The 23,538-nt window shown below is 42.5% G+C and overlaps 1 protein-coding gene across 6 annotated transcripts in view; it reads right to left on the reverse strand.

Annotated features, from left to right (window-relative positions):
- Nucleotides 1-1,713: 1,713 nt before the first annotated feature.
- The window catches only part of VPS13B (vacuolar protein sorting 13 homolog B), a 940,751-nt gene continuing 918,926 nt past the window's right edge, over nt 1,714-23,538 (reverse strand). For all 6 annotated transcript variants that reach the window (XM_048841327.2, XM_048841328.2, XM_048841325.2 and 3 more), the window contains 4 exons: nt 18,216-18,392; nt 15,123-15,225; nt 14,200-14,449; nt 1,714-4,053 (listed from right to left, as the gene is read on the reverse strand). In XM_048841327.2, the coding sequence (XP_048697284.2) occupies nt 3,805-4,053; nt 14,200-14,449; nt 15,123-15,225; nt 18,216-18,392 (779 nt within the window). In that variant the 3' untranslated portion in view covers nt 1,714-3,804. The remainder of the gene's footprint in view (nt 4,054-14,199; nt 14,450-15,122; nt 15,226-18,215; nt 18,393-23,538) is intronic.

Consider the following 23,538-nt stretch of genomic DNA (forward strand, 5'->3'; position numbering starts at 1 on the left):
AGGTGACCACAGACCCAAACCCTTGGATCTTAAAAAAAGCATTCAGTTCTTGAAAAGAAGAATTTTAATAGAAATAACAGTAAAAAAGAAGTAACAATAAAAAGAATCACCTCTCTCAAATCCAGTAACACAGAAGGTTTATATACCCTTCCCTTTATATTTATGACACCATGGCTGGCAAGAGGAGAAAAACAAATTCAGGAGGTGTGTGGCTCAGCTTATTTTTCTAGCAGAAAGAAGACAGCTCAAAAGGACTCAGAGCCAGACGTTAGGACAATGTCCATTTAGCATCAGGAGCTTGGTCAAACAGATCCCTAGAACGTTCCGTTTCAGAAGTATAATATATGCCCCAAACGCATATATTTGATCTCTCGCGCCCCTTGCCTGCTGAGATGTACCTTAAACAGCTCCTCACCACCTCTGGATTGCTGTTTCTAGGCATTATTGCCCCAGAAACCAGCTAATGGTTAAGGTTATTTTATGAGACTGTCCCCACTGGCTGATCATGCTTTTCTGTGATGGCCAGGTGAAATAAGATGTAGAAGGGAACCATACACATTCTTTCCTGAGAAGATTGTACCACACTGTGTTAACTGCTGGAAATGGCCCACCTTGATTATCACTACAAAAGGTTTTCTCCCCTCCTCCCCCACTCTCCTGCTGGTAATAGCGCATCTTAAGTGATCACTCTCCTTACAGCGTGTATGGTAACACACATTTTTTTCATGTTCTGTGTGTATATAAATCTCCTCACTGTATTTTCCAGTGAATGCATCCGATGAAGTGAGCTGTAGCTTACGAAAGCTTATGCTCAAATAAATTGGTTAGTCTCTAAGGTGCCACAAGTCCTCCTTTTCTTTTTGCGAATACAGACTAACACGGCTGCTACTCTGAAAACTGTGCTCCCAGAGCAAACAAGCATTCCTTAAACACCCCAGAATAAATTTAGCAAGTCAAAATCTTGAACAAGGCACAAACTAAAAAAGAGATGGATTGGAGATTGTGGTCCCTCCAGCCCCAAAGAATGAGACCACGTATATTTTAAGAAGCACGAGCTTCAGTCAGCCAAGCACAGTTGTCAGGCATCTGCTCTGTGGACAGTTTTGTTTTCGCCATTCACACATCATATGTAGGAGAGGCTGATTTATGTGAAGTTACCACATGTATTTCCGTACCTGCATTCACAGAAGGGGGAAGAGACAACCTTCGGCCTAATGCAATACATACACTAGCTTGTTTTATTGTAGATGAGTGTGCAATATAAATATTTTTGCCACAGGATGAGCATAATTCAGGAAGAAAATGTCAGCATAATCCCACCAATATTGGTTTGACACTTCAGAAAAAACTGCTGTCTCCTCCCATATGTTTTACAGGTGTGTTTTGCATGTTTTTGACATTCAGCCAATGTTCTACTCGGTGAACAGCTTATTCTAGTTTGGGTTGTGACTATGAAGCAGTTTTGACTCTGTACATAGAGTCATAAAACTCTTTAGCACCTGTTTTGGCCAGCTCTAGTCATCAGTCTTTACTTAAAAAAAAATTAATGTGAATTTCAAACTGTGTTTCATGGTTGGCTGCGTTTTCTGGGGTATAGCAAAGCCCATTAACTTGCTGGGGGTTGATCTCGCAGAGATTCAGTGTCACTATTATAGTCAATGTTCTGTTCATTAGATTGTAACCACATGACTTGTGTAGCACACAGAAACCAAGTATTGTAGGAATAGCTTTATTAACTTTAAACAATCGTGTTATATTACAATTTATGCATCAGTATGTAAAATTAGCAGTAGTAAACTATTTACCATAAAAGATTCAGGAATGAACAATCTATATATTTACATTTTTAAATAGTGTCATTTTAATCTGAACAATGACCAAGTAGCTAGATGACTGTATGAAATGTTAATAATGGATGGGTTCATTTCACATTCAGCAAAGGGCTATTCAAATCCTTTGCTTCTTTCTTATTGTACACAAGAGACATGAATTCCAGGAGTAGCTTCAACAAAGCAGAACTCATGAGAAACACAGAGCAATTACTACATTCTTATTTTATGTCCATTTGGTCATACCAGCTACGTGTAGGAGAAGCTAACATAAGTAAATGGCATTTACTGAACACTATGATTGGACTTGACCCCTGTTCCTAACTTAGTTGCTGGTTGTATTCAGGTACATCAGGCATCTCCACACAATAAGTTAGTTCATGTGCTGAAATTCATGGCCCGTAGAAGAAAAGTCCTGGGCAGAGTTTGCAGTAGAAGCTAACAAAAACCAAGAAACTGAGTCAAGTCAGCTTTTACCATTTAAAATGAAAATTGCTGTAGGTGTGTTTGCTCTGCAAAGCAATCTAACTGTGCCTGTGGTGACAGCAGTACAAACCAGAACACAGATTTGAAAATAAAGGCTAAAGAACAAGTTGAAAAGCACATTTCTGTCTAAAAGCTTCTTGCCTAATATTGTTACAATTGCCCTCTAACACTGATGTAACTGATATTGCAATTGCCATTTGTAAGCCAATTGCTGGTAGTAGCCATCTTGCTGACAGATGGTGGTTTTCACTGGGCTCCAATATTGCAGTTTTCATTCAACTCTGTCTTCCGACCTATTTCACAGTTGTTACATGTAGTGAGAAATTAATCTAAGTCCAAGAATTTTCCAATTGCTCTGCTGTGCAAAATAGGGTATAATTCCTAGGCACAAGTATTTCTGTATGATCGGATGTAATACGTGACTTCTTGGTCCTGATTCTGAATTTCCTGCTTTATGACATTTTTAGGGTGATAAGCATAAAATGAATTACAGCTGGCCTAAGTAAGGAAGCGCTGTGTGTACTATTTGGAGAGTCCAGAAATAGTAGAGCCTAACAAGGGGACTAAGGATGAAGTTTAGCACTTGGGTTTAAAAGGAGCAAGATGTTTACAATTTTTGGTACATATTACTGAGTATAAACACAGCTCCTAAAGCTTTTTAAAATGCACATTACTGGCCCCAAAATTATAACTGTGCCTGTCTCCCTGATATAATTACATATTACCAACTGATCCCCAAGGTATATTGAAAATTCTTATGAAATTTTGATTGGTGGATAAAATAAAGTTTCTGTATACAGACAGTTCTAAAAGTAAATTAATGTTGTAGTTTCCATTTTGTTCTTCAAACCATACAAAGGCACTACTTTACATTAAGGACTAATGTCCTGCAAAATTTCAGTCAAATAAAGGAAGCTATTTTAAGGTTAGGGTGGTGCTAAAACCCAGCTGTCACTAGTAACTTAAAACGACCACACCAGGTCTATCAGATTTAGTGGGGTAATATGTTTTGCTTCAGGATGTAGACATTGGGGTGGAAAAAGTTTCAACTTTGAGCAATTTTTTACAGCTGAGTTATAAGCCTTGCTTATACCAAAGACTGGCAGACCCTAAAATGTGATATGGTGGGCATGGATATCTATTTTTGGTGTGCGGCAAAAATGTCTCAGTGAATAGGATTTCCCTTGTTTTCTTTCCTCTTTCTGCTAAGAGAAAGAACAAAGGATTTTCATTCAGTTATTACCTTTCCCTTTGGTTCAATATCTGTCTGTTAGGGTGGTTATTTTGCTTTCCTTCTAGTGCTAACATCTTGCGTAGAGACCAGGAATCCCAAAGCTGTCCTTAGAGTCAGATCAGAAAAGCTAGCTTTTAATTTTCCTATCCCCACCACCGCACAAAACTGACATTAGAAAAGTTCACATTAGGTGACTGCATAGAAAGTGTGACTTCAAAAATGGTAATGCGTAATCATACTTGCCATAATTTGTTCCTAATTAAATCCCTTCCTCAAGGCTTTATTTTTTACCATAGTGAATTTACTAATGAATACCTGAGCAAAATTTGGATCAACTAGGTACTGATATATCTTAATTGTACTTGGAAGGGGCTCTGCAGCTACAACTTGTGATGCTGTTTGTACAGAAGAGTGGCTTGGAGCAAGGTGGTAGGATGTTTTTGTGATGAAATCCACGAGCCGGTTGTATTGTTGTTCAGAGAGTCTCTCTCTAACTCCGTCCACCTAAAATCAGATAAAACAACTTTATTATTGGAATGTAAAGTATCTGCAGTTACTGTTCATAGCCAGCAAAGATACTTCTGCATTAGTTTGTTATCAAGCAAAGGCTTCCTATCATAGATCTGTAACGTTGGTGAGGTTTCATCCTTTCTGCAGCTCAGTGTCTCCCACACTTCTGTGACGCGTGAGCTGCTTTCCTCTTTTACAATTCTGGTGGCAGTTCAATGTCCCCTTTCTCCAGCTTCCCACCAGAACTTCTGCCTCTGTGGCAGCAGTTAGGTTTGCTCCCAACTACTTCCGTTGCCAATTTCCCTTTTAATTCATTTTCTGGGTGGTAATGAACAATTTATCATCTTTCTTCTTCTGCTACCCCACGCAGATCAGGTATCTGGCAGCACGGTGGTCTTAGACACCCAGATCAGTTGTTGCAGTGTCCCCCAGGCAGCGGCAGAGCTGTCCAGTAAACACCGGACTAAATCCAAGTGGGGTTCTATATATGAGGCAGCATTCACAGACTTTTCAGAGGGTGAATTATGTCCTGCCTGTTCCCAGCCAGCCGACCATCACATAACCAGGGCATGGGACTCAGGACATGCCCTCTCCAAAGAGCTGTGAGTCCAATCAGGAGCTTCTGAGCATTTCAGGGAAGAAGGATGCAGACAAAGCTATCCGGCCAGCTCAAGGGGTAAGTCCCACATAAGACCCAGCCAGAAGGAAAAACCCCTTAAAAGATCTAAACTCATCCCCTACATAAAGATACTGAAATGGGTTCTCAGGTCCTGGGCTGGCCAGAAAACAATTCCATTTTGCAAAAAATTTCAAGGTTTCAAAATTAGTTTTTGTTCCAATGCAGAACGAAAATGAGAACTTTTGAAAAATATGAGAGACAGACAAACACACAAACAGCTAACAATGCAGTGGTTATGTATGTACCTGGGATGTGTGTGATGGTTCAAGTCCCTACTCTGCCTGATTCAGAGCATCCCGAGTGAGTGCCCTAACCACCGGGTAGTCTCTCGCTGACTCCCGCCACCCAGCTGGAGTGGTTCCTCTTCATGTAACTAATTTATTCATTGATTTACTCTGTAGCACAGTGGTTAGGGCACTCGCCTGGGATGCAGAAGACCCAGGTTTCAAGTCTCTGCGCTGCCTGATTCTGAAGCAGGGACTTGAAGCTGGGTCTCCTACATCCCAAGTGAGTGCCCCCTAACCGCTGGAGTGTCTCCCTCTCTCTGGTCATGACCAGAAATTCCATCCTGGACATAAGAAACCTTTATGATGAAATTGTCATCAAAACGGATACGTTCCATGATCCCAATGCAGATGCACATTCTAAACAAATCTTGTGCTCATCCAAATTCATAGGCTGTCTCCTGGTTGGAGAAAACTGGGTAAGATAGTAGCAGAGAGCACATCCATGCCAAAGCAGTCACTTCTGTTTCCAGAGTACCTTGAGAAGGGACTACAAGCCCAACAACAGGCAGAAATGCAGACAGAAGTAAGATGGCACATATTTCAGGCAAAAACCTTGGAACTGCAGATCCGGTAGCAAAATCGGAGGTGGCAGCAATGCCTCTGCAAACTCACTATGACCACAAAGACTGTGCCTCCATCCTGATTTAAATGTAGGAAGCAAACTATCCCGCTTCTCAGAAGTTCTGGTAGGAAGCTGGAGAAGAGGGACACTGAACTGCAGAGGAGCGGCACAGACTGTACATCACAGAATTGTTGGAGACACTGAGCTGCAGAATGGGTGAAACATCAGCAAGAGAAGGTGAAATGGATGAAATTGGACTAGTTGGTGAAAGCAGTAGTGAGTTTCAGTTGCCCCCCTCAAACTAAGGGCATCATCTCATAACTTCTTCATCCAATCACCCATCTCCAGCAGTCCCTTCACACACGAGTTGATACTGAACGGGCTCTCACCCCAGGATATGGGAGCAATACAACCAGTACTCCTGAGGGAACTCAGTGCCAAAAAATTCTGCACCAAAAAAAAAAAAATCTGCAAACAGTATTTTAAAATTCTGCACAATTCTGTGTATTTTGTCAATAAATAGATGTGGAGGCTCCAGCATGGCAGAGGGGAGCACAGACCACTGGTTGCACAGATGTGGGAGATCATCCTGCAGCCCTTCCCCAGGACATGCACTCAGTGGTGAGCCTGCACCTGATCCTGACACAGCACAAGGGCTTACCCCAGAAAAACCCCAGGGCCCTGCCCCTCCATGCCAGGTGGACCAAGATAGTGAGCAAGAGGGACAGTCTCTCGCATGCACACCCAGGGGGAATGGGACTCTGCAAGAGGGGTGAGGATGTGGGTGGCAGGGGGGTCTGGGTGTGAGGGACTCATCAGGGGAGTCTTGGTGTGAGAGGCTTGGTGGGATGGGGGTCCAGGTGTAGGTGGTTGGGGCTCAGTGGGGTGGGGGGTCCAGGTCTGGGAAGCTCATGGTGGTGGTCCAGGTTCAGGGGGCACTTGTTGGGGTGGGAGTTTCAGTGCAGGGTACTCAGGGGTGGTCTGGGTGCAGGAGAGAGGGGTGTAGCAGGAGCCTGGATGCAGAGGGGTGGGGCTTGTTGGGAGCTTCTGGATGTGGGGGGGTCGGGGCTCTGGGTGCAGGCGGGTGAGATTCAGCAGGGGATCTAGGTATGCAGGGGGTCCGGATGCATGGGGACTGGGCGGACGAGGAAGCAGCTCGCTGTACAATGACCCCTCTCCCCGTGGCTGATGAGTTATGGGGGCAGGAAGCAGGAGGGAGTGTGCAGGTTTCTGGGGATGGGTCAGGCCCCAGCCCAGGCTGCTCCTTGCAGAGGATCAGGAAGTCCTGTCTTCCCCCCACCCACAGACAAGCTGGGACTAGCAGCTGAGCCTGGCGCAGGGTCAGAGTCACTGGCTGGGGATTCTCCAGCCCCATCTCCTATGCTGATTTACCTCTCCACGGCTGTTCCGGGTGCCTGAAACAATGCACCTGCGCTGCTGGGGAGGGGTGCATGACTACTCTTGCGGTTTCCCTTTGCTTTCCCATCAGAAAGTCATTTTTCTGCAGTGAAGCAAAGAAATCTGCAGGGAACACAGTGGTGCAGAATTCCCCCAGGAGTAAACTGGCTCCCTCAGAAGAAATATTCTTAGCACTATATTCCATATTCTTCATCATTCTGAAGCACTTAGGGGGTCAAAGCCAACCTGGATCTCAAACAGCTCAACAAATGGATGACGAAAATGAGATTCTGGATGGAGACCCTAGCTTTGGTAAGTAGCATTTCTATCCCAAGGAGATTTCCTTGCCTCAGTGGACCTGGCAGGGCTTATCTGCATATCCCCATACATCCATGTCACCATCATGTACTGATATTTGTGTATGGCACAGCCCACTACCAGCACAAAACATTGCCATGTGACTTTTCATCAGCTCTCAGAGTCTTTCCCAAGATGCTGGTGTGGTCATAGCCACACTCAAGACACTCAGTTGTTTCCCTTCTTGGACAATATTTTGATCAGAGCCTTGACTAAAACAGCAGCTCACAGCACCACAACTTGGAGACTGGAGTTGCTTTAAGAAAAGCTCCCTGACCCCTTCCACAAATATAGCTCATTTGGGAGTGGATATAGATACATCTGAGGCCAAGTCTACCCTTCACTGAACAGGTTTGAGAACATTTGGAAACTGATTTGAAACTAAAGACTGTCTGTAGACAAGTATCTTCAGCTTCTAGGCCTTCTGGTTGCATGTATAGGAAATATACCACATATCTCCAGAAGTTTCTGCTGAAGGTGAGCAACTATGTTGCTTCTTAGTTCTCAGAGCAGTCAAATTGTAGAAACCTGAAGCAGACCAATGTCTCCTAAACTACTTCTACTAGGACCCCTAACCACTCACTCCTTCGAACCATTTACAATGGTCATGCCTTGTGACGTTATTGACATGAACTGTGACCATATAGATCATTATTGCAACCAGGGTCCTATGTTGCACCAGGTTTTGTACAGAGGAGGCCAAATGGGGTGTCTATGGAAAGGTTGTAGTTTGCTGGTTATGATTATGCTGTCTGTGTGTGTGTATCATTTTTGTATTTGAAGTTATGAATATTGGGTATTTACTTGTATCTCAATGTGTTTGATTCTAACTAGCCTCAATGAAGCATTTGGTCAGCTTCTTGAGAAAGGACTATTCTCAGTAAGTGTCCAATCAAGAAACACTTAACTGACAATGGACTTTGGGAGACGTCAATCCACATCTGAGCTTTTCTGGGAACGTTCAAACTAACATGTAAACAATGGCGTCAGCCTGCAAAAAGCTGAATCATTCATAGGTATGTGACTTGCCCACGTGGCTACAAACTCCATCTTGTTGCTGTGACTTTGCACAGAAGAACAAAGGGGTTTCCGCCCACAAGAGAGAGAATATAAAAGGCCCTGGAAGCCTATCCATTTTGTCGTCAGCTGGCTTAAGAGATGGCCTCTCTACCCCCAAAGAGATGCCTGAAAGAAACCCGAACAAAGGACAGTAATTAGGGGGGTATGAGTGATTGCCTGACTCAGACTAGGAAGGCACCCAGACTGTGAAAGAAGCTCATTGGAACATCTCTGAGGGTGACTTTTACCTGCATTCAGTTTCCTGCTGTATTACGCTTAGACTTGCGTGTTTTTGTTTTATTTTGCTTGGCAATTTACTTTGTTCTCTCTGTTATTACTTGAAATCACGGAAATCCTACTTTTTATATTTAATAAAATCACTTTTGCTTATAAATTAATCCAGAGTAATTAATTCCTGAGGGAGCGAACAGCTGTGCGTATCTCTCTATCAGTGTTAGAGAGGGTGGACTATTTATGAGTTTGTCCTGTATATACAGAGTAAAACGGATTCATTTGGGGTTTGGATCCCATTGGGAGCAGGGTGTCTGGGTGCTGGAGACAGGAACACTTCTTAAGCTGTTTTCAGATAAGTCTGCTGCTTTGGGGCGTGTGGTTCAGACCATGGGTCTGTGTTGGAGCACATTGGTATGTCTGTCTCAATACAGCAGGATTCTGGAGGCCCAAACTGGCAGAGAAAATGGGCAACAGGTAGACTCAGCACATCAGGTGACAGTCCCAAGGGGGTTTCTGTGATCGAACCCGTCACATGGCTTTCTTTTTACCTGCCTATCCGCCTGCACTTGCATCTTAGTTGCTATGATACCTGCTAGCTGAGTCTCACAGTCACTGGAACACATGCAAGCTCAAGTGCTGGTCCTAAAGTAGGTACTGAGTCCTTCAGACGGTCTTCACATGGGTCTTCCTATCTGCTCCACAGAGCTTCAAGTACTCAAGACAGATGCCAGCCTACTGAGGTGGGGAGCACACATCGGACAAAGAACAATGCAGGGAATGTGGCACTCCATAGATAGAAACCTCTTGGAGGTCAGAGCAGTGAAGTTAGCCCTATGAATGTTCCAGAGCCCACTCATGGGCGATCATATCCCAGTCCAATTGGACAACAACCACCACCACCACAGGGGAGTACATCAATAACCAGTGGGGAGCTCAAAGCTTGATCCTACTCTCAGAAGGGATGGAAATAATGGAATGAGCCTGGGGAAAATCTGGCTTCCATAAGAGCAATATGCAAAGGGAGAACTAAACTAGATGGCAGACTGGCTCCACAGACTTCATGGGGGAGACCAGCGTTTCTCAAACTAGGGGGCCCGACCCAAAAATGGGGTTTCAGGGGGGTAGCAATGTTATTGTTGACAACTCAGAAGGGAGGCATTCATTGCACTTGGATTATCCTTCAACGTGATTAGGACTACACTGGCCTCCAGATGGACTTCAACACTAACAGCCTACTCCTCCATTTAGTCATGGTTTACCTCATGGTGTCAAGAAAAAAACAGATATCCCAAGGACCCCGGAATTCCAGCTATTCTGGATTTTCTTCAAGACATTATGGAAAGGGACTACAGCACAACAACAGAGCACATCTGTCATCAGCCATAAGTAGTGTCTTACATGCAAGATCCTTGGGCTCTTTAGCCAAAAATCTTCAAGTCTCAAGAGTTCTCAGAGAGTCAAATTGTCTAAACCTGCAGTAGACCAATGTTTCCTAAGGGGGATCTAACTACTTGTACTAGGACCCCTAACCACTCACCCCTTTGAATCATTTACAATGGTCATGCCTTTCTTTCTACCTACCTATCTGTCTACACCTGCTTCTTAGTTGCTATAATACATGCTAGATGAGTCTCATAGTAGCAGCTCCATCCATACAGAAACCACACTGCCATGATGACAATGTGGCTCTAAGGAATCTGGAATCTTTCTTACCAAAGGTGAATTCCTCTTCGCATGCTTCACAGGAAGTGATCCTCCCCCCAGTCTGTCCAGAGTCACAGCAGCCTACTGAAAAGCTGTGACATAGTGAAGATATACATAGAGCACTAAAGATCTCCTCATAAGTGATCCCTCAAAGTCAAGGATGATATCTTTCATGAATTATCCATTTCAAGTTATCTATGGGTCCACAGATGGCTGATGAGCCACAGATTCTGCCACATTGCAGACACATATTTCCGAGCAGGGTGGGTGAACCTGAGTTATTGGTTCGAACCACGGTGTGCTCTTTCTGTTGCTCCCGTTTTTCTGTTACATGTAGTCGAATCTGGTTCTCAAAGTGAGTTCCATGCCTCAAGCAATTCCTCCATTGTTGTCAGTTTTGGGATATACATTCCTACAAGTTAATGTCAATGTTGCATTTTCTCATATTAGCCTTCAAGACACCTCTATAGCGTGTTTTCTTTCCTCCTCTACCATGTTTGCCTTGGCTGAGTTGAGAAGAGAAAACTTGTTTTGGCAGTCTAGAATTGGGCAGCCAAACTACATGCCCTGCCCAATGAAGTTGATGATAATCATCACCTCGATACTCGTGATATTGGCTTACGAGAGGACGCTGATGTTAGTGCATCTATCAGCTCATTTAATTCCAAGAATCTTACACATATGGCATTGATGATACTTCTCCAGTGCCATATCTCCTATACCAGAAGTGGAGAAACTACAGCCCGCAGGCCACATCCAGCCCGCGGAACCCTCCTGCCCAGCTCTTGGCCCAGGAGGCTAACCCCCAGCCCCTCCCATGCTGTTCCCCCTCCCCCGCAGCCTCAGCTCACTGTGCCACAAGCACAATGCTCTGGGTGGCAGGGCTGCGAGCTCCTGGGGCAGCGCAGCTGCAGAGCCTGGCCTGACCCGCTACTTTGTGCTGCACGGTGGTGTGGCTGGCTCCAGCTGGGCGGCACGGCTGTAGCACCGTCAGCCACCAGTAGTCCAGGTAATGCGGTAAGGGGGCAGGGAGGTTGGGTAGAGGGCGGTCAGGGGGCTGGGCTGTGGATAGGGGGCGGGGCAGTCAGAGGGCAGGGAACGGGGGGGTTGAATGGGGGCAGGGGTCCTGGGGCAGGCAGTCAGGAGAGGGGGAGTTGGATGGGGCAGGGGGGGGGTAGGGGTTCCGGGGGCAGTCAGGCAGAAGGGGTGGTTGGATGGGGCAGGGGTCTGGGGGGGCAGTCAGGAATGAGAGGAGGGGTTGGATGGGGTGGCGGGGGGCAGTCAGGGGTGGGGGTTCCGGGGGCGGTCAGGGGACAGGAAGTGGTGGTGCATGGGGCAGGGGGGGTTGGATGCGGCAGGAGTCCTGTGGGGGGGGCCGTCAGGGGGAGAGAAGCAGGGGAGGGGGGGATAGGGAGTGGGGACTGGGCCACACCTGGCTGTTTGGGGAGGCACAGCCTCCCCTAACCAGCCCTCCATACACTTTCCAAAACCCGATGCAGCCCTCGGGCCAAAGTTTGTCCACCCCTGTCCTATATGTAGTCCACATTTCAGCCCCATAGAATAGGGTGGGGATCACAACAGCTTTATAAACCATAAGTTTGGTTTTAATTCTGATGTTGCAATCTTGAAAACACCCTCTTTCTCAAATGACCAAAAGCTTGGCTAGCACATTTGAGACGATACTGGGTACTTCTGCCTCCTATAGCACTGCCGGTTGTACCACTGTTCTATGCAGTTGTGCTTTCAGTCCCAGTGGCATATGTTTGTCATACACAACACCTGAGAAGTTATTCCACACTCTTCCAGAACTCCCCATTCTGGACCGTACCTCACATTCAAGCTTGCCGTCTTCTGTAACCCACCAACCCAGGTACTGGAACTGGTCAATACTGTTGAATTTTACTCCATTAATTTCTATATCCAGTTTTCCTGCAGCACCTCTACTGACCCATATGACCTCAGTCACAGTGATTTTCATCTCAAGCCTACTTAGCTGATCCTACCACTGATTTCACTATTTCCTTTAGGTCTTCTTTTAAAGGATGCCCTTATTGCTATGGTACCAAGTATCAGGGGGGTAGCCATGTTAGTCTGTATCCACAAAAGCAGCGAGGAGTCCGGTGGCACCTTAAAGACTACAGATTTATTTGGGCATAAGCTATCATGGGTAAAAAACCCACTTCTTCAGATCAAGAAGTGGGTTTTTTACCCATGAAAGCTTATGCCCAAATAAATCTGTTAGTCTCTAAGGTGCCACAGGACTCCTTGTTGTTCTTATTGCTATCTCATTTGCATACAGCAGCTTCTCACCTTTCCCCATTGGGATCTTCCTGCAGATGTAGTCAATCAATACTAAACAGCAGCAGACTGAGGGCCAATCCCTGATGCAGTCCAACTTTCATTTCAAAGGGGCTTGTTCCAAAATACGTTCACGTGGAGTACATAGTGTACTCTATATAGTGCATTCACCATAGTTTTTATATCCTCAGACACTCCATATTTCCTCAGCACGATTGTAAGCATCCTTCTGTCCACATTATCGTACACCTTTTTTGTGTCTATAAAAGCCAAGAAGCTATCCTATTGGTAGTCTAGCTGCTTCTCTGTTCTTTGCTGAATTATAAACACAGCATCTATGGTTCCTCGTCCTTTCTTAAAGCGAAACTGTTCTTGTTTGAGGTGGGATTCCACCATTTGTCTAATCCTGGCGTCCAAGATGTGTTCCAGTATTTTCAATCCATGCAACAGTAACTTTATCCTTTTATAGTTTCCACAGTCATGGATGCTGCCCTTCTTATGTATTGGGACCAAGATAGACTTGCACCAACCTTTGGGGATTCTCTTGCCTGCCATACAGCTTTAATCACTCTGCTCATCCATTTTATGCCTTTCTTACCCAAGACTTTGACCAGGTCCACTGTCACTTCATCAGGTAAAAAAGTGTCTTACAAAAACCATGGAACTAACAAGAATGAAATCCCAGCCCAACTGAAATCACTCCCCAAACTCCCATTGACTTCATTTGGGTCAGGTTGTCACCCATGGTGCTTAACTTCACTATTGTCTGCTTTTTCAGTATATTCAGTTTCCCTTTTCTTTGTATATACACGCTGTTGGGATTGTGAGCTCCTTGAGGCAGGGAGCTTGTCTTTATATGGGCCTATGAATTACTTGTTGGCGCAATATAAATAACAATACTGATATCCATGTTTGATTCTGACAATGCCTCTCATACAGTTCCATTCAAAAATTGGATGATGAGACTTGATGGTCAGGGAGAACTTGCTCAGTTTAAGTGATGATTTGCAGGAAAAAGAGAAGGGAGTTGCAAAATTGAGTACAAAAGGATAAAAGCAACTGAATAAAACCATGCTGCTCAAATATTCTTAAGTGAAAGTGGCTGGTTAGGGTTAGGATTAACAGACAAACCATGCCTAACAATGTGCATTTAATTGCTGAACTGCTAGGTTAAGCATCTAATAGAATTTGGTTTAATTATTTTCCATGTAAACTTGCAGGCAAATTGAGCAGCCCTAATGTTCTGAGCAATAAATACACATACACAGCTTCAGACATTAGAACCTCTTATTCAGAGAGCTAATGGTGGGCAAGTTACCAAGTTTAATCCAGAAAAGCACTGTGGTGGATGTTGAAATTTAATCTGGACAATGACTGAAGAAGGCAGAAGGGAATGATAGCACCTTTACTACTGAGTAGAGTAAAAATACCAGTGGCTGGTTTGGGACCTTAATCTCTGACCTCCTGACCCAGAGAGGAGCATGCCACCAACTGATTCCTACTGCTACAAACTCACCAGTGCAACTTTATCTTTAAATGAAGATACCACTGAATGTCTTTACCTCCAAATCACAAGGCACTCTTTGTTGTTTGAGCTGCACCTTCAGCAAGTTTTTTTGTTGATGGTCTTCTACACACTCAATTTCAGTCACAGGGAATGCCTGCTGCTGTGTGTCTTCACTGACACTGACCACAAATAGCACCTCTGACGTAAGTAGCAAGCATCCTTCATGCTCTTGGCCTGATCCACTCACAATAACCACGTCCAGTGCCATGTGGACCTCTGGCCTTCCCAGAGATTGAAGCATTTTCCTGTTTAAAAATAAGTCAGTATTAGAAATTGGATGTGTAAGGTAGTAACTCGCTTTTGTTCTTCTAGGTTTTCACTTAAGATTATAGCTGCCTGCCACCTAAAAATACAAGATAAGCAGGAGTTTGTTTTTGTTAAAATAACTAATACCACATTTCTTGCAATACTCATGTGTAAGATTTAAATAACAAGGTTTCACATTTATTCTGTAAAGTTTATCATAACTCTTTAATGATTTGCTGCAAAACTGACGTAATAACTTTATGGCTATTCATAATTACGTTCACCTAGGTCAACCAATTTCTCATCCCAACAGAGAAATCACCGTGAGAAGCTGGATCCAAATCCACTGCAGAAAGTAAACCTATCTTCAGTGACAGCTATTTCTGGAGATGTGCAGTATTTTTCTTGGGCTCAGTGCAATGATAAATAAGTAAAAACTTACTGAATGTCATTAAATAAAGATTAGCTCTGCAGTTGTAAAGCTGGAAGCAGATCAGCAGTCCATCATTTGCAGATTGGGTTTCTACGCAGTACCTTTGTGTTTAACATTCCTAAATAAACTGCTATAACTCAGCCTTTCCTAGGGAAGAAGCCTGTTAACTTGACCAAGAGCCAGAACCTATTAATAAACAATGTGGATGTAAAAATGAGCAAGTGTCTAAATAATTTTACCAGACATATTTGACGTGGCTGTTTGGAGTCTGCTCAACATGTTGATCACTTGGATGATAGCGCTGTTTGGGAAGCTGAGAAAGTCCAGCTCCATGCAAAATACCTGTGGTAAGAGAATTTAAGATTTTTACTAGATGTTTTCTGGAAAACAGTTACATGTTACAATGATGTCATCTGTTTAGAGCGGTTCATAAAATAGTGCAGATACAAACTGATGTCACATCTTTGGAAGCTGTAATAAAGATAATTCATTAACATTACAATGCAATAGCTGTGCATTTAACCCTTAGCAAGAAACAACAACAAATGCACTAAAAGTCACTCACATACTAGCAATAAGGATAAAAATAATGCCCCAGATCCATCGTTCCAAAATGGGATAAGACACATCATTTACAATTTACATATAAAAAGTCAAGACCACCGTTAACTTTCTTGTTTAGTATTAAAATACTTCCACATATGTGCCATGATTGGTAAAAATTAGAAGAAAAGTTTGCCCAGGTACTGCATTTAAATGTTAAGTTACTTAATCCAGCTGTTAAACATGGATCTATATACATTTATGAGATCTCCTGGGGCATCTGGTTTATTATAAGTTCTTCTTAGTGCCAGCACAGAATGAAGACTACAAGAAGCAGTTAAACAGGTCTCCAAGTAGACTATCCAGAGTAGAAGATGATACAGCATGTGTGCTTTCTGATGGCTTGTAAATTTTTATAAATGAGGTATGGTCATTAGATCAAGAATTACTTGTTTGTAAAAACTTCATTGATATAATAAATTCTTTAACAAGAGTGACAGAAACTAGGTTAAGAGTTGAGAAGCAGTGTAACAAGGTATAGTGCTGAGCCCTTCATAAGTAAACAAAGGAAAATGATTTTGTTAAATTAAGCACTCCAGTGAAGCAATAGGCATTTTTACATAGGGTTGTCAGTAACTTATATTCCTTTTTATAAAATGGATAATAATTTAAACAAAACATCAGTATTTGAAAAAATACTTTAATTTTTTACACACATGTTGATGCTAATACTTAAAAGAAGCTTCCCACTTGTAACAATTGGCTTACCCAAGTTCTCAGCATTATGCAAGCGAAAATGTCATTTACAGATGGAGAGAGAACATGTGTTTATTTCTGTGTGGTCCCCCACCCCAGGGTCCCTCCCAAGAGGCACAGACCCAACTTCCAATCCAGTTGTGGCTGAGAGTTATTCTAACTGTTGTGTGTTTCTCTCTCACGCATTGCCATTTATTATTGATATAGTTTTTATGTCTTTCCCTGGCTAACTCTTCCTGTCATATGTTCATGGAAAACATGATGTGTTGTATATAATATCTGCAGCGAAAACTGTCCCTCTGCGGTTATGGATTTCTTGTAGTTTGATAATGATTGTGCTCTGGGCTTAAACCTAGAAACAATGATTCTACAGTTAACAAAAAGAACATTGTTCCCACAATTTAGGGCCAGATTCTGATTTCACTGACATCAGTTTTACACTTGTGGAATGCAGATTTCAGAGGAAATACTCCAGAGCCAAACTAGTGTAAGAGAGAAAAAGCAGGCCCACAGTATTGTAAAACCATTGAAGAAGAGACTGAGCTGTTCACAAGCCTTTTTACCAAAAGGATATAAAAAAGATTACCAAGCATGTTTGCTTGTCATTTAATTATTTACTATCTCCCAGATTAGGTGAGGGGGGTGTTCTGTGTGTAAAGGGAAGTGTGGAGATAATTTTTCAAAATTTCAACGCTAAGGCAGCTCCTCATATTCCACTCACAAATAACTTTGGCTTAGTGCAGGGTTTCTCAGACTTCATTGCATTGCGACCTTCTTCTGACAACAAAAATTACTACACGACCCCAGGATGGGGGGAACCTTAGCCTGAGCCTACCTGAGCCCCACTGCCCTGGCCGGGGTGTGTGCGTGCGTGTGTGTGGGGGAGAGGGGGTGGCAGCAAAGCCAAAGCCTGCACCCCACCACCCCTGGTGGGGAGACCGAAGCTCAAGGGCTTCAGCCCCAGATGGGACGCCTGTAACCTGAGCCCTGCCACCCAGGGCTCAAGTCCTTAGGCTTTGGCCTTGGGTGGTGGGGCTTGGGTTTGGGCCCTGGGTGGGGAAGCTCAGGCTTCGGCTTCCGCCCCAAGCCCCAGCAAGTCTAATGCCAGCCCTGGTGACCCCATTAAAAAAGGTTTACGACACACTTTGGGGTCCCGACCCACAGTTTGAGAACCACTGGCTTAATGAATCAATATATCAAGAAAAAGAGGAGAATGCTCTCAGATTAAAAGCACCACTCCAAGATTCAAAAAAACCCATTTAAAAATTGGTTGAAGTTAACTTAATGACTGATTTGTCATCAATGTGTATCTTGTTCCCTTTTTTTAACCCTTTAGTCTTGGAGTTGAGGATTCATGACACCAGAAGCAAATGCTATTAGCAAGTTTAGATCATGTCATGGTACTCTTTCACATATTTTACTGGCCCAAAGTGCATTTACCTAGATCTGAAAGGATTTGCCATAACTACTGTTAGTGCTTAATCTACTTGGCATGCCCATCCCTATATCATAAAGCTGGGGTTACCAGCATATTCAAACCCAGAATTCAATTCCCTATCCGAAAGCACTACAATTTAAATGGGATATTCCTACCACATAATCCTTTCTTTTTCCTCACAGATTCTTTATTTAAAGAAAACACAACTCTTTCTTTTCTGTAACAGATCAAGCACCCTCAAAATAATGTTCTAATTGGATATATTATTGCTGCATTACATTTACTGTTGAAAACTCTTTTGCAGCACATATGTTTCTGTAACTAATTCCCCTAGCTTCCAAAAATTACTTCATAGTACATTCTGTGTTTCTGGTGCTGCACAAGACTGTCATCTCAATGCAAGAGAGCACGACAGGATGACTTTTAAGGGAGAAAGACGACATTTATAACAATTTAACTGTAGTATTTTTAATCTTTTTGCAAGGAAAATAGCTACTGATTCATATAAACAGACACGGCAGGCTGTATTTCATGACCAGATCTTAAGAATACTCTTTAAAGTTAATACTGAGGTCTCAAAATCATTGAAACTCACCATAGCCCGTCTGGGAGACAAGTTCAGCTGCTCCTCCAATTGGCTTAGTAAACACTCCCATAATTCCTTTTCCTACACCAGAGATAACACCTTTGGCCTTGTGGCCTGCCGAAGCTTGCGCCTCAGATATTTTCTGAAAATTCTGCATTGGCTGATCTACAATACCAGCAATTGCACCTGAAAAAATAAGAGTCGCCAATAATTAATGAAGATTAAAATCCCAGAACAAGATAAAATCTTAACATTGGAAGAGAGCTTTGTTTGGATTGAACATTGCACTCCACCCTCTTCTACAGCTATTTAGCGTACATTTACCAATGATCTAAACAGTATCTTCGCTTCGTTTAGACTAAACCTCCACTTCCCTTTCACATGTCTCACTCTTTAAACCTTCAAATCACTTAACTTCATAATATTTTTTTGTCTTTCAACTACTTTTTATTAAATGCCTTTGCTGACTTGATATAATGTAGTTCACACTATGTGTGGCTTCTGGAAATGTTGGGAGTGGGATAAATATCCACTAGTTTTGAAAGACTTTTAGCAGTTATGGAAATGAGATTTTCATGTAAACCTAAGATTGACTTCCCAAGAATAAAAACTGCTTGCATTCAATAGATCATTTTTATATTCTCTTCCATTGCCAGAAATGTTCATAAGCTAATGCAACTTTTGATATACTACTAAGATTAGTAGAATTAGACTTTTGGACTTTTTGTTACTCTTTTGTTAAAACGACCATATTTTACTTTAATGTGCATAGTTCAAACTTTTACAAGTGACACAATGACCTCTCCAGCTTTTAGTATCAACAGAGGACTCCAACTTAAATCTTCCTAAATGTAAACAGGTATGTGAGGTGGTACATTTCTTTGATCTTGAGTTTACTCAAGCCACTTACCACAGACATGTCTCTAGTTATTGTAATTTTGATAGATAAGCTATTTGGAAATCACTAAGAGTACAATGATTGGACAAAATGACAAGGTGCTAGTTAGATAACATCAATTAGAGAATGGGCTGCCTGATCTAAAGTCCTTTGCTCACTGCAAAGCAATTCACAGGGTGCAAGTTTGCAGACCCCTCAGCTAACTCTCAGTTTGCAGTTCCTGCTGCAAATATCAAGATAAAACAGCCACTTAAGGACTAAGAAATTGCCAGGAAGTGTTACCTTTATAGCCATGCATTTCTCCCAGAGCACGGAAAACTCTGAAGATCTCACTTTGTATCTGGCACTAAGCATGCACGTGGGGGCAAATGCACCCAGGAATAATTCCACTGATTTCAATGGAGTTACACCAGGGGTGCATGTTTACCAGACTGACATATACTAGTTAGCCCCTAACTGGTTTTAAAATGATCTTAAGAAATGGCCACTGGATTAATGAAGGAGCTGCTGATTTTGAATGATGAGAACTGGTGTATTTTCCAAACAACAAATGAGATTGGGGAAAAAGAACGTTTACTTTTCCCCCATTCTTGTCCTCTAAAATATTGCATGTAATATGAAAGCACCGTAAACCTTCCTCCAGTTAACACACTTCTTCCACCTTTTATGCATATATCATTTCCCAGAAAAGCATGTTTGTATTGCTGCTTCCTTGTTTGTAAAAGACCTGCCCGCTACTGTGAATATTCATCATATCTTTCATTTCAGTCACATTTTTAACTTTGTATTATAATGCCAGGCTATGAAGCTTCCTTAACTATATTCTGTGAAAGAGATGTAATTTTCAATTCAGTTCCATTTCATTAATCGTTAACAGCTGCTCATGCTTGTTGACTTCAAAATACAACAACACCCCATTACATAAACTGGAGCTGTTCATCCATTCTTTGCTCTTGTACAACTGTTAACACATCTGAAGAAAAAAAATAATACTTTGTGTTGTACTAAGTTCCAGTATTATGTGACTCCTTGACCTCTTTCACCCAACCTACAGAGGTCATACACTGCAACTGCACTCTCAGAACAGAAGTTATTGCCTTATTAAATGTAATCCAACTAAATCCTTACACTAGTAAATTACTTACTATAATACACTTGAGCAATGTTATAAGGTAATAATGAATAAGAGCTTACTCCAAAGAACCTGTGGTGTGCTGAACACACTTCTCTGATGGAATCAGGCCCAAAGGACAAGACAGCAGAATGGAAACAGCTGTGACTATGATACATAGGATTATTATTTATATCGTGCCCAGGACAATACATAGCTTAATTAACCAGTTGTTTAGTACTTCCACACTTTCTTCCATGCTGACACTTACAGATGCAATTTTCCTCTTAGCTTGTCTTTTAAGCCACTCCTCTCTCCTCCTTCAAAACCCTTCTCAAGACACAATTCCACCATGATGCCTTCAAGAAATTGCCAACAGGCAAGGCAGACACTTAAAAAAACTAACCAATTGCACGCGTCCTCTCTCTCCGCACCATTTGCAGTTACATGACTGTAAAGATTGTGCAGTCTCTGGAGTGGTGTCGTTAATATTCTGGAACTGTCTAGCATGCTGTAAGTACTACCACAATCCATATAATAAACAACAGTACTCACATCTAACTGACCTTTTGGTACCTGTGGTTGGGTCTCATCAAGCTTCCCTAGAGAAATGCAGGGGAGATTTCCTTTTTGGGGTACTCCCACTTCCATGGGGCAAGCTGGACCCATGCAGTTCCCATCCTCCCTCAATCATGTGGGCTCAAGAGAGGAAGAAGTTCCCAGGGCAGAGCAAGCACAGGAGCAGAGACTTGCCCCAAGCAGAAGCCAGAATCAGCAACACGGATAGAGATGCAGACGTGAAGCCTGGCTAGGTCTCTCCAAATCTCCTAGTACCTGGAACTGTGCAGGGAAGACTATCCTCTGAGGGCAGCTGGCCCTATGTGGCTCTATTCCTCCCCACTCATATGTGGTTGGCAGAAGAAGCAGCTCCCAGGGTGGAACCAGCCCAGGAGCACAGATTTGTTACCAGCAGGACCATGGGGGAAGCAGAGAATGATGCTCAGTGAGGGTTACTTTTACAGCTCCTGGACAATGGCGAGGTCATCAGAACTATGTCCTCTGTAGTTTGTTCCTTGGACATACCTCCACTCTCCAATTTATTGTCTGTTCACTCCAACTGCCTCCTGTTCTTCTCTTTCACAGGCCCTTCACTGCCAGGCTCACTCCCCTGTCCTCCCAATATAATAAAAGCAAAACCCATTTCCCTTCTTCACCACACCAAAAAAAAAAAATTGTACAACCACTAGGACATCTGCCAACCATCAACCTGATTACTCTGCTTTTATACTGTATCCCTGCTGACTAAAAAAAAAGTGGTATTTTTATAACTACAAAATGTGTGTTCAGGGCAAGTTGAAGTTCCTTGCCAGGAACAAACAGAATACTCCAGTGGAACAAATGCTCAGAGTGATGAACAGTGTTTGGAGTGAAGAGAAAAGTCAAATGGCTTTTAGAATTTATGTAAGCTGTTCTTTTGCTCACAGTGAATGTTAATGCCACTTGTTCTGTGTTTCATTCAAGATACATTCATTTAGACCAATATGTGACAGGAAAAAATCCTCCACTATGAAAACAATGGAGGTGTCGCTGTTGAGTGAAAAGCTGGCAGTAGAGACATAAGCACACAGAATACTTTTGTCAGTTGTGTGACACAAGTGTTCTAGTTTCTGAAAATATTGTCAGAAAGTGGTTGCCTTACTGCAAACAACATGTGCTTTTTACTTTTAAGCACTGGGTAGTACTACTGAAATGAACATGCCCACTTGTGAATACTGTTAAGCATGTGCATAAATATTTGCTGGATTAGGGGCTTAGATTGCAAGATCTTCAGGACAGGTACTGTCTCTTACTATCTTGTATGTACAAAGCCAAGCATAATGGAGCCCTGATCCCAATGGATGCAACTGTAATACAACCGCTATTACAGTGAATAATAAAGTTTAGAGAGACAAGGTGGGTGAGGTAACATCGTTTATTAGATGAACTTCTTTTTGTGAAAGAGACGAGCTTTTGAGCTTACACAGAGCTCTTCTTCAGATCTGGGTTGTCTGTAATGGAAATCACAGCTTCCAAAAGCCAGGCTTTACGTTGTCTAACTACAAAATTACTAGTTTGTTCATGCTACATTCTACTAATACTACTAAACAAAATAGCTTGCTAGCATGAAGTAGAGTGTGAGTGGAGCGTACAGTCCTCCTTCAGTTTTTCTGAAACGTCTGTTTCGCTAGGGTTAGACAGCTGTTCAATTACTCAAAAATGTTCCATTTCATAAAAAGGAGCTGATTCAATGTGGTGTCTTTCACCAGAGCCAACATTTTTGAAACTGATCCCATAGCATCAATATTCTCTCTCACATAATTATTAGTTTTTATTTAAGGCATGATAGTGTGATTAATGCTATACAAGATGCAAAAGATGACATGGCCCCCTGCACTGAGGAGTTTATAATCTAAATACCACAATCTACACTTTTATATTTTATATACTTTTATATTTAGATCTATAACAGAAAAAATGCCTCGACTCCTTTGATATCAAAAATATGACAGAAAACACCCAGCACTCTCCTCGTAACTAGAAAATAAGAAAATAGCGAGCCAGAGATAACAATCAAATCAAACAACACCCTGACAGTGCTTGAGTCATTTAAAACTAGACAGAACGAAGCACTTAAGAATGCACTGTGGGGAACAACTTGCACTGAGAAGGAGACAGAGTACATGATTTTGGCCCTGATTCAGCAAAGCACTTAAGCACGTGCTTAAGTGCTTTGCTGAATTGGGGCCATAATGAGCTAGATTGTCAAGCAAGTTAGGTGTGTAAATGTGCACTCATTTTTTTCTATGCAATTACCACAAATACATACGTAAATCAGATAATTGTGCACTCATATGACTAAAACTGGCCATTTGCATATGCAATTACCCAAACTGTTTGCACATTTGGGGTGACCGGAACACAAATTATGCTGCTTTGACCATCTGATCCTATAGGTCTTTTCCATGTTTTTTTCATTTCCATTAATCTATGCAATCATAGAAATTATTTCTACAAAGGACCTAGAAATCCCTATCTTTAGATTCATTCTGAATGCTTTCTGCTTGTGAGAGAAAAGAACACAGCAGCACCACTTCATTTCACTTCATTGTACAAGAAAGTCACTGGAGGTATTTTTTTAAGCGTTCTGTAAATGTGCTGGTAAAGCAAACCAGCACTGCAGCACTTTACTCCAACCAAATCTGTTTTGGATGGATTTCTAAAATCCCTAAAACTGAATGGTCGGGGGAGAAATGTCATTATGATGTATCTGTAACAGCTGGAAT

Source organism: Caretta caretta, chromosome 2 (assembly GCF_965140235.1).
Source record: "Caretta caretta isolate rCarCar2 chromosome 2, rCarCar1.hap1, whole genome shotgun sequence".
NCBI lineage: Eukaryota > Metazoa > Chordata > Testudines > Cheloniidae > Caretta > Caretta caretta.